The sequence below is a fragment of the Coccinella septempunctata genome, chromosome 8 (genome assembly GCF_907165205.1).
Source record: "Coccinella septempunctata chromosome 8, icCocSept1.1, whole genome shotgun sequence".
NCBI lineage: Eukaryota > Metazoa > Arthropoda > Insecta > Coleoptera > Coccinellidae > Coccinella > Coccinella septempunctata.
In genome coordinates this window covers 937,212-947,978 of record NC_058196.1, presented here as the reverse complement: position 1 = coordinate 947,978, position 10,767 = coordinate 937,212, and the positions used below count along the sequence as shown (strand labels likewise).

Genomic DNA, 10,767 nt, shown 5'->3' with positions numbered 1-10,767 from the left:
CAGGATGCTAAAATATACATAATAAACGTGGTTACAAAACATACAAAATAAACATTAAAACTTACATCCGACAAGTATACTATAAAACTAACAAGGAGAGCATCAGGAAGTTATATAATCACATTTAAAACATTATTTTTCTCTGCTTAACAATGAAACAGAAACGAGCTGGTGTGGAGTGTGGAGTCAAATCACTTCTTATAGGTTAATGTCGCAAAATAAGGTGAACCACAGAAAAGTAATTAGATCAAGTAATGACATCCACTGTATTGTTATCGTCACGACATCGGTCTAGGGATAACAGGTAACTATATACAACACTCAGATTTTTCAGGTCAGTCTTTTTATTAATATTATTTGTGTTCTCGTTGATAAAACACATTTCTAGAAAAGTTCTTTTGTTGTAATTTGAACTTGTGCTTAGTATTTCGACGTCATCATATTGGAAAGTATGGTCAAGTGAGGACGAGTGGCTTGCCAATGCACACCTTTCCGGTAGCAGTCTAGCATCACTCCTGTGGAGGGCGATGCGTTTTCTTAGGCATTGGGCTGTTTGGCCAATGTACACCGAGTTACAACCTCCACATGGGATACGGTATATGACGTCGGATCTGGACATGGTTGGTACTTTGTCTTTGATCTTGCTGAAAATGTTCTTCACAGTTAGGGGGTTGTATTTGGCGATCCTTATATTCTCTATTTCATTCAATATGTTGGTCAATTTTCCTGTCAAAGACGGGACGAAGGGCAGGGATACATATTTGAGTTGTTGGCCCTGGGTTGCCAGTGTCGTTGTTTCCTCCAGTGGTCCTCTTCTTGCTGGGTCAGGGGTTAGAGAATGGAGACGTCTCTCTAAAAATACCCTGGGATAGCCGTTTTCTTCGAAGATATTGAATAACCTTTTTTCTGAAGTTTTCAGGAAATCTGGGTGGCAGATATTCTTAATTCTGCTGAACATTCCCTTTATAAGGTTGGTTTTAGTGGCCCAAGAGTGGTTGGATCTATAATGAATGTAGCGACCCGAGGCAGTAGGTTTCTGGTACCAATCAAGTTTTATTTGGTTGCCTGTACATCTTACGACTCTCGTGTCCAAAAACGGAACACTGTTTTCGGTTTCTTCTTCCACCGTGAACTTTATGTGCGGATCGAAGCTGTTGAAAATTGTCAAAGTTTCAGCAGTTTTATCTTCAGGAATAGAAAACAGAAGATCATCAACATATTGGCAGGCTGTTGGTAAGTAGAAGGGCAGCAGGGGAATGCAGAATTTCAGGAGTACCGACATAATGATCTGGGCCAGAATTGCACTAATCCTATTTCCCATTACACAACCAAAAATCTGAGAGAAGAAGGTGCCATCGAATACAAAGTAATTAGAGTCAAATAGAAATTTAATGATTGATATAAATAGGGACATTTCTATGGTTGTGACCTGCGATATTCTGTTCTATTCCGACTGGATGATTCGCACAATCAGCTCTAATGAGATGTTAGTGAATAAACTGACAGCATCCAAGGAAACAAGCTTGTAACCTTGAGGTAATATGAGGTTGTTAACCTTCCTGCTGAATTGGAAAGAGTCAGCTATAGAATATGTGGAGAAGTCTGAAAACGCTTCGGTGAGAATGTTCGACATAAATCTACTGAGTTCCGCCGTAGCTGAACCAATGGTGGATACGATGGGTCTCAATGGAGTGTCGGTTTTGTGGATTTTGGGAAGTCCATATATTCTTGGTGGAATCGCCTTGTATGTAGTCAGTTGCCTGGCGGTGGCCGTGTCGAGAAAACCCCCATCTTTCAATTGTTTAACAATCTTGTTGTTCTTGTTTTGGACATCGTTTGTGGGATCTTTTGTCAATTGTTTGTAGGTTGATGTGTCCTGTAAAAGCATATTCATCTTATGCTTGTATTGTTCAGCGGAGAGAAACTGTAACATTGCCTCTGTCGGCAGATGTAATTATTAAATCATTGTGTGCTCTGACATATTTCCTTGCATTCGTGAAAAGATGATGTTCGAAACTGTGGGACTCTTGATGGGTGTGTACGAAGTTTGTGATGGCATTAGTACATTTTGCCCTTAAGACGTTTTGTATGGGGGTGGGAGCCAACTCGATGATGTTTTCCACGTCCGCTACGATATTCTTGATGGGTAAGTCTTTAATTGGGAGGGGTGCTACGGCAAATTTAGGTCCCAAACTCAAAATGACTTTAACGTCAGCAGGGATTTGTGTGGTTGTCAGGTTGCGGAGCCATCCATCCTTGATCCTTATGGATTGAATTTTCCGTTTCTTGAGCTCCATAAATTTGTTATTGACTAAACTAACCGGACTGATTCCAGTTGGGATTTTTGAACAATTTCAATATACACAAAACAGATCATATGGGACTGTATTCTCGACCAACAAAAACCTCCTCAATAACAAATTTATGGATCTCAAGAAACGGAAAATTCAATCCATAAGGATTCCATTTTTGGATACGAAACTGATTAGATCGGATGATAATGTGATAAAGGTAGATTGGTTTATGAAAGAGATGAGTTCTGGTAGGTACATTAATTACTTTTCTAACCATCCGACAAAACAGAAAATTAATTTAATTCTTGGGATGAAGAGACGAATACAGAGCATTTCACATCCGTCATTCGTACAAAAAAATAAAGTAAAATTGATGAAATTGTTGTTGAGCAATGGCTATCCCCGACCACTCTTATGTAGACTTTTAAATAATACAACTCATGATCGGAATCGAGTGGTAAACAGTGAGGAGAATATGACTGAGGTCAGGTTTTCTTCTCTGCCCTTCATTAGGGGAATCACTTATCCGTTGATTAATTTACTTAGAACTGACAACATTAAAATAGCTGTGAGAAACGATTTCAGGGTTGGAAAATTGTTTAGTTCAGTCAAGGATAGGTTGGATGTTGGAAGAACGCGTGATGTGGTGTATAGTATACCCTGTATGTCATGTGAGGGTACTTATATTGGTCAGACGTCGCAACAATTAAAGAAACGTATTACACAACACAAAAGTGACATCAAAAATACGAAAAAGGTTTGTGCGCTTGCTGAGCACTGCAGATCCACTAAACATTGCATGGATTATAATTCCGCGAAAGTGTTAGAAATTGAACGAAATTTGAATAAACGGGTGTTTCTTGAAATGTATCACATTAAGAATTGTAAAAGTGCTCTTAATTATAGAAAAGATATAGATAATGTAATTAACATTTATTCCTTTTTGTTTGACTATTCATATAGTAGGAAACGTAGTAGAGACGTAGGTTAGTGTTAAGATTTTAGATAAGAAGAAGAATGACACACTATGTCAATGTTGTCTTTTGTTCTGTGTGCCTGTCAATTTTGTCCTGAAGGAAAATGGCATGTTCTGGAAGGAATTTTAGTGAGTTTTGTGTAGAGATTTAATTGTAGAGATATGAGAAATTGTAATTTATTGAAGATTCCCTTGTTGTTGGAGAGTTGTGACTTGTATACTCAATATTCAGTAAGTCTTGTGCTAGAAAAGGGAGATAATAGTACAATGTATTTTCTTGTCCTTATATTACAGAGTCCTGAGGAAGATTCCAAACGGAATCGAAACGTAGACGTAGAATAAATGTAGTATTGGAATAGTTGGCCCATATTATTAATCCGTTCAACCCTTTATCGTTCGAGTTCATATAGAAGACCGGAGTTACAAATATTCTCACTTATATATATATATATATATATATATATTATATTCGATACCACACTCATGGCTAAAAAAAGTCCTGAGGCTATATGGGGTATCTGAGACAATGATCAATCTACTCGAACATCTAATGGGAACATGGAGAACGCGGTTGCATGTGAACACAGACAGAGGAGACTACACAACGGAAGAAATCAAAATCATGAGAGGAATATTTCAGGGAGACAAACTAAGCACCTTGTGGTTCTGCCTTGCAATAAATTTGTTGAGCAAACTGCTCAACGCATCCAAATATGGCTACGTGATAGAGAAGAGGAACAATACCAGAATCAACCACCACCTTTACATTGATGATCTCAAACTGTATGCAGCCAACGAAGAACAACTGATGAGAGAACTCAAAATAGTAGCATCATTCACTGAAACCATAAAAATGGAAATGGGGTTGGATAAGTGCGCTGTATTACACGTGAAGAGGGGAAAGCTAACAGAAGGAGAAGCAATGAAAGTTCAAGATCAAATTACAATTCAAACACTGGGACCAGAAAGAACATACAAATACCTAGGCATCCAACAAGGCCTAGAAATAAGAAACAGTGAGGTCAAAATCATATTCAAGGAGAAATTCATAAATAGACTCAAGAAAATCTTACAGAGCAAATTAAACTCCAAAGCGATGTTCACGTCAATAAGCACGTGGGTGGTACCTTGCTTAGCCTACTCATTTGGAATAATCAAATGGTCAACCACCGACCTTAAGGCTCTCGATACACAGGTTAGGGGACTCTTAACAAGGTATGGAATTCATCACCCAAACGCCTCTGTCAACAGACTTTACATACCGAGAAAGGATGGAGGAAGAGGACTACAGAACATTGAGACTACACACTACAACACAGTCAAAGAAATGAGAGAATATTTCAAATCAAAAGACTCACCCTTCTTCAAGGCACTATCTGCAGAAGATAACAATATAACAACATTGAACTTGTCATCGAACAGTGATCCACCTGCACCCCCCACAATCCAGGAGTTGTCCGAGGTATGGCAAGGCAGAGCACTCCATGGTAGATTTCCAACAGTCCTGAAACATAGAAAAATAGATAGAGATCGATCACTTACATACCTTAAAGCTGGTTACCTTTTCCCAGAAACAGAAGGCAGATTAACAGCCATACAGGATCAAGTTGTGGCCACCAGAGCATACCTGAAAAACATAATAGGGAAAAATATGACCACAGATAAATGCCGCAAATGCTCACAATCACCTGAGACAATCCAGCATATCACCTCGTCCTGTTCTATCCTCGCACCTAGAGAATACACTGACCGCCACAACGCCATGGCAAAAGCATACCATCAAGCAATTGCCAAAAAACATGGATTGCTCGAAACAACACGGCCGATATACGAATACTTACCAAAAGAGATCCTAGAGAACGAAGAGGTGAAGCTTTACTGGGACCATCCACTCATTACAGACAGATCCATCCCACATAATCGGCCCGACATTGTTCTCTTCGAAAAGAAATTAAAGAAATTAATTATAGCTGATGTCACCATCCCGGCTGATGACAATATTGAGAGAGCATATACCGAGAAGATTGTGAAGTATCATGATCTGTCTTTCGAACTAAAAGAAATTTATGGACTTACCTACTCGACAATCCTTCCACTCGTCATCACAACTAATGGCTTAGTCGAAACACATTTGCTGGAGAACACAATGAAGCTCGGACTCGATGAGAGCGTAATCGGCGATGCACAGAAGGAGGTTATCTTATGGACCACACGAATCGTACGCAGGTTCCTTACGAGCAACTGAGAAATGCCTTGGTCAAAATGATCCGGCACTCTCAATAGCCTAACCCGTGAGAGGTGGAAAAAAAAAATTATATTAGTTTTAATGAAATTGAAAACTCTCCATGAAAATTAAATCTCTATTTAAATCAAGTTCTTTAAGATCCATGGTTACCATCACAGTGAACCACAGAATGAGAATATTTAATAAATAATCTGTCACAAGAAGTGTATTTCAACATGCCTCAATTATTTACTCATGCGGAATATGCGGATATGATTTTTGTTTATGGTTTTTGTAAGGAAATGGAAATGAAGCCAAAATGGAATACCATAGACGATTTCCCAACCGGCATAGAAATACCAAACGAAAAGAAGTCCGACTCCCGTACTAAATTTATTGACAATGTTTGTAATCTATGATTTCTAGGCACTACAACAGCGCTGCTCCAAAATCGCACCGACGGAAATCGGAACTACTGCTCTGCGGCATCGGTCGTAGGTAGCGGGCCAAAACCTATTCATTCGATTTGAAATTTTGAACCCCAATAGACTTTGCGTCGTCTTACTTGTAATTCACAAATGAACTATTTCATTCATTTGCAACAAGACTAAAGATACTACATTAGGTACAGATAAATCGATGACAAATTTGTTGATTGAAAAATGAATCGTGATTTTTTTTTCAAGTATTGAATTGTAGGTATCAAAATAATTAAGTACAAATTATTGGAAAATAAAATAAGAGCAGTTTGGGAAGAAGCGGAATTTTTATTAAACCTTAAACCATATCTCTAAGGAGTTGTTCTGCAGAAAATGATATTGGTTAGGGATATAATGACATAACTATTAGAGTAAACAAGAAATGAATTATAGGTATTCTTGTAATTGCTCCTGTTGACTGGATATTCGAAGTCTTCTCTTCGGTAAACTCTCTGTTTCTTCTGGTAAACCATTTTCGAGAAAAATTTGTTGAAGGAATGTTGAGTTTTCAAATACTGAAGAACTTATACTTTCTTCAGCCATCGGTGAGCAGACAAATTCCAAGCTTCATGATTACACAAACATAATTATCAAAAAACCAATCACTTACCACTAAAGCAAGAAACGGAACTAGAAGAACGTATATGATTCCCACTAGTCAAACAAATTAATGAAAAAATAAGAACATTTCTTGGAAAAACTTCGCCAAAATAAATCTGTCATCAGAACAGTATTTCATAGATTAAAAATCTATGTAGGATTTCTATCAAAGATATTATTTTTGATTTCTATAGTAACACGACTCCACTCTAGCGCCCCAAAGTAATCGCACCGGCTGAAGGGCGAACTAAAGCGGTTGCATTTCTGCCTATATAAGTTGGAAGGGGTTGCAACCGGCGTCAACCAAATAAATGTACTTTCGGACGAGTATTCCATTATTCTAAAGAACATGGGCAATATCCTAGTAAGGCAGAGCACATTGATAGGCCTACTCAAAATGAAATTTCGATTCAAATTGTTGAACGAGTGGAGGAGGAACCGTCTATTAGTACTCGTCAAATAAGTACCGAATTAGAAATTTCGCAGAGCAAAGTGAGCAAGACTTTGAAGAAAGAACAATTCCACCCATACCACTACCAAAAGGTGCAAGAACTGTTGCCACAAGATCAGCCCCAACGATTACAATTTTGTCGCTGGGTTATTAGTCACCAACGAACTATTTTTCGTATTCTATTCAGCGACGAGGCTATGTTCACTAAGAATGGAATTTTTAATATCCACAATTCCCACGAATGGGCAAGAGACAACCCGCATTTGAAGAAGAGTCATAATACACAACACAGATTTTCTGCCAATATTTGGCTTGGAACAATAGACGGAAATTTAGTTGGCCCTCACATTTTTGCGGAAAGATTAAATGGTGAAATTTACCTAGATTTTTTGGAAAATATTTTACCAAATTTATTGGAAAATGTACATATCCGCTCTATGTACTTTCAGCATGACGGAGCACCACCTCACTTTGCATTGAATGTGAGAAATCACCTGGATGTAAATTATCCGAACAGATGGATTGGTCGTGGAGGCCCTATTGCTTGGCCTCAAAGATCGCCTGATTTGAACCCTTTAGACTATTTTGTGTGGGGATATCTGAAAACAAGAGTTTATAAGGTTGAAATTAGAAGTAGAGAACACCTAGTTGAAAGGATTTTCGAGGAATGTAATATCTTGAAGCAAAATCAATCCCTCATTAGAAGGTCAATTGGAAATTTAATAAAAAGGTCTCGAATATGTATTCAAAAAAGGGGAAATCATTTCGAACATTCTATGTAAATTTTGTGTTAATCCTTAGTTTTGCCGTTCATTATATGTTTCGAATGTTTATTCTGTATAAGTTGTAGATTTTTCGGTTTAAGTAGGTAGGTATAAAGATATTTTCTGGATTAAATGATTTTATACATCAGAATATGAGTGATTAAATATGAATTTCGAATTTGAAAGAACTACTTTAGGACTCAGGAAGAGCTTTGTATCATTGGACGACACCGGTTTACATTTCAGTTCAGAATATTCTCAATGCCTTGGAGCGAAATAACGATATTGTTCATCCTTGAAAAATTTTTCTACGAAAAGTGGATGTGTGCCAAAAAAATTAAAAACGCTCCAGTAATGTAAACTTATGATAGAATCTGAAGCATGTAGAAAATTTTTGAAAACGGAATGTACAGGGTGTTTTTTCAACCTGCAAACTTAATCTGAACTTATCATAATTCCCACCCTGTATTTTTGAGAAAGTGTTGGAATTATTGAAAGAAGACAATCATATTGTTCTACACTGAAAATTTCATCAAGATTGATCAAGCCACACCAAAGTTATGAATAAAAGAAAAATCGGTCGAATCGGACAAATCACCCTGTAGACTCTCATTATAGGCCCCCAACCATAAACCAAACATTGTTTCGAAACTGCCTTAACTAGTGTATACTTCACCTAAAATCTGACGGTCTCCTCCGGAATCACCCTGTACATGGTTCAACAAGAATGAGATTCTCAATCATTTTTCATTCAAATTTTCAATGAAAGCTTGCAAATGTAGTTGATACATAATGAATTCGAAACTTGATTCAAATACTGTCATTGTATCACTAATAATAATAATCTATAGAGGAAAACAATAACCATAATGACATCGACATGAGCAGATTGATTTCGGAAGTCCTTGAGGATAATCCTGAAGATATTCTAGATGAAGCACTCAAAAATGATTTCATTTTTCAATCAGATCATGAGCTTTCTGAAAATGTGGATGTTGATCAACATGTGCATGTCTCCAAAAAAACGCAACTCTGGAAGTATTCCAAGAGGTGAGTGATTTGTCAGTAAAATAAATGAGATTGATGGCTCTAATTTCACTGCACAAAAAAATATTATTATTATTTTGAGGAGATATTTGCATGATCAAATATTGCTTGTCAAGAAATCTCATTGTTTTCGAGCTCACAAAATTTCAATATAGCTCGAATAATCACTGTGTAATATTTTTCATCAGACCCTCCAAAAAGTTCGATGTTTTCGGTTCATCATTCCTCTTCAGAATATTGTGATATGCGTGTATCACTCCTTTTTCGAAAGTGCGTTTCAAGTAGATCTCTTTACTTGGGAGTTTCCTTTTTCCCTGCTTAGGTGAATAATATGGACAGCGTCAAATTGTGAGTTCATCAGGTTGTTTGAGGTAATAATATGATTAACAGAATGCTAGATCCTCTGAAGGACGAAAAATCAGGCAATATGTCCTATATAATTCACTGAAGCATGGGTGACTAGTTCACCTGCTCCAATTTATCTATTTTTATTTATTTATTTATTGCTTGCACATTTAAGATACAAACAGTAAAATGATTACCAACAAAGAACCCACTTGAAGACATTGAAAGTTCGAGTTCACCGAGCAAACCAACTCGTCGAAATCAAAGAAAAAAAAAGAACTTCTCTCACAAACCCGATATAAAAAAATGTTTCAAACTTTTTTTAAATCTAACAAAATTGTCTGAGAAAATATCCATGCCACCATCCAATTCAAAACCGTTAAAAGTAGCCTGAAATCGCCACATCGGAGACTGCTGCCCTGTGTTTGTTCTTCGATATTTAATGTTGAACAGAGCTTTATCCCGAAGATCATGACCTGGTACATTCAGATTAACCCTACTAAGCAGAAAGGACGAATCAATCTGAGTGTGTATAATCTTATAAAGCATACAAAGTTCCTGCACCGTCCTACTATCCTTCGAAGATAAAATGTGAAATTTTTTTCTTAAAGGTGTATAATCCCTGTTCTCTATGGTAGTATGAGTTTTGGACGCTAGAAATTTTAAGATTTTATTCTGAACACTTTGAACCCTTTTTATGTGAAATTCGTATATTGGGTTCCAGTGTCCAGAATTTGTTTTTCGTTGGTACTGCAGAAAACATCAGGTGAGCTTATTTTTCGTATCTTTTTTTCTGATTTTTCTCATAGCGTAGAAAACTTTCGGCTTTATACCATAGTTTTATATTAGACTATTTCAGTGAAGATTCCTGAATATTTTATTATTTTCAAATCGTTTGATATTTTGAGAAATCTGAGTATAATACCATGTCGGAAACCTCAGATAATGAGGGTTTCTATGTGGAAGCGACCGATGCAGAAGAATTCATCGACGGCGAACACGAGGAGCTTGTAAGGCTCAAAGAAGAGAATGGGCAGTTGAAGGCTCAAATTAGAGGTGTGTAGTTCATGAACGAACTAGTTCAATTGAACTATTCCGTGTAAGGAACGAAAGGAATTAGTTCACGAATAGTTCGAAGTATATATAGTTCACTCGTTCACTGAATGACAGAAACGATCGATGAGTTCGCAACGTTTTCGTATCTCCCTCTCTCTCCTCTGGTTCCTCAGTTCCAGAGCAGGATTTGTACAATATTTTATTAATTGTTCAGAAACTACCGATATTTTGGTATTTCTAGTGATTTGAGACTTGCCCTACCAATATACCGAAATGGAAAGATTTTTACACGATTTCTGTAAAATTGAGGGAATATCCAGAATTTTTACTGATTTTACACATTCCAAGTTAGAAACTCAATGTTGCTGTGAATTACATATAATATATCCTTGTTATGGATTTCTCTATGAGTCACAAATATGACCGTTATCTTCATTGCCCTCGTCTCGACAAAATTCGAAAGGAAGTACAATAAGCGACGGTTCGGTTGTTTATCTAACAGCCGGTACCTAGTACCTACCTGGTATAAAT

The 10,767-nt window shown here is 37.1% G+C and overlaps 2 protein-coding genes across 2 annotated transcripts; one reads left to right on the top strand and one right to left on the bottom strand.

Annotated features, from left to right (window-relative positions):
* Positions 1-247: 247 nt before the first annotated feature.
* On the bottom strand, positions 248-1,321 carry LOC123319183. The gene has a single exon (XM_044906046.1). It carries the CDS (start codon positions 1,319-1,321, stop codon positions 248-250), a length of 1,074 nt encoding a protein of 357 aa, XP_044761981.1.
* Positions 1,322-3,796: 2,475 nt separating this feature from the next.
* LOC123319181 lies at positions 3,797-5,515 on the top strand. Its single transcript, XM_044906043.1, has one exon. The coding sequence runs from the start codon at positions 3,797-3,799 to the stop codon at positions 5,513-5,515; it is 1,719 nt and encodes a 572-aa protein (XP_044761978.1).
* The last annotated feature ends 5,252 nt before the right edge of the window (positions 5,516-10,767 follow it).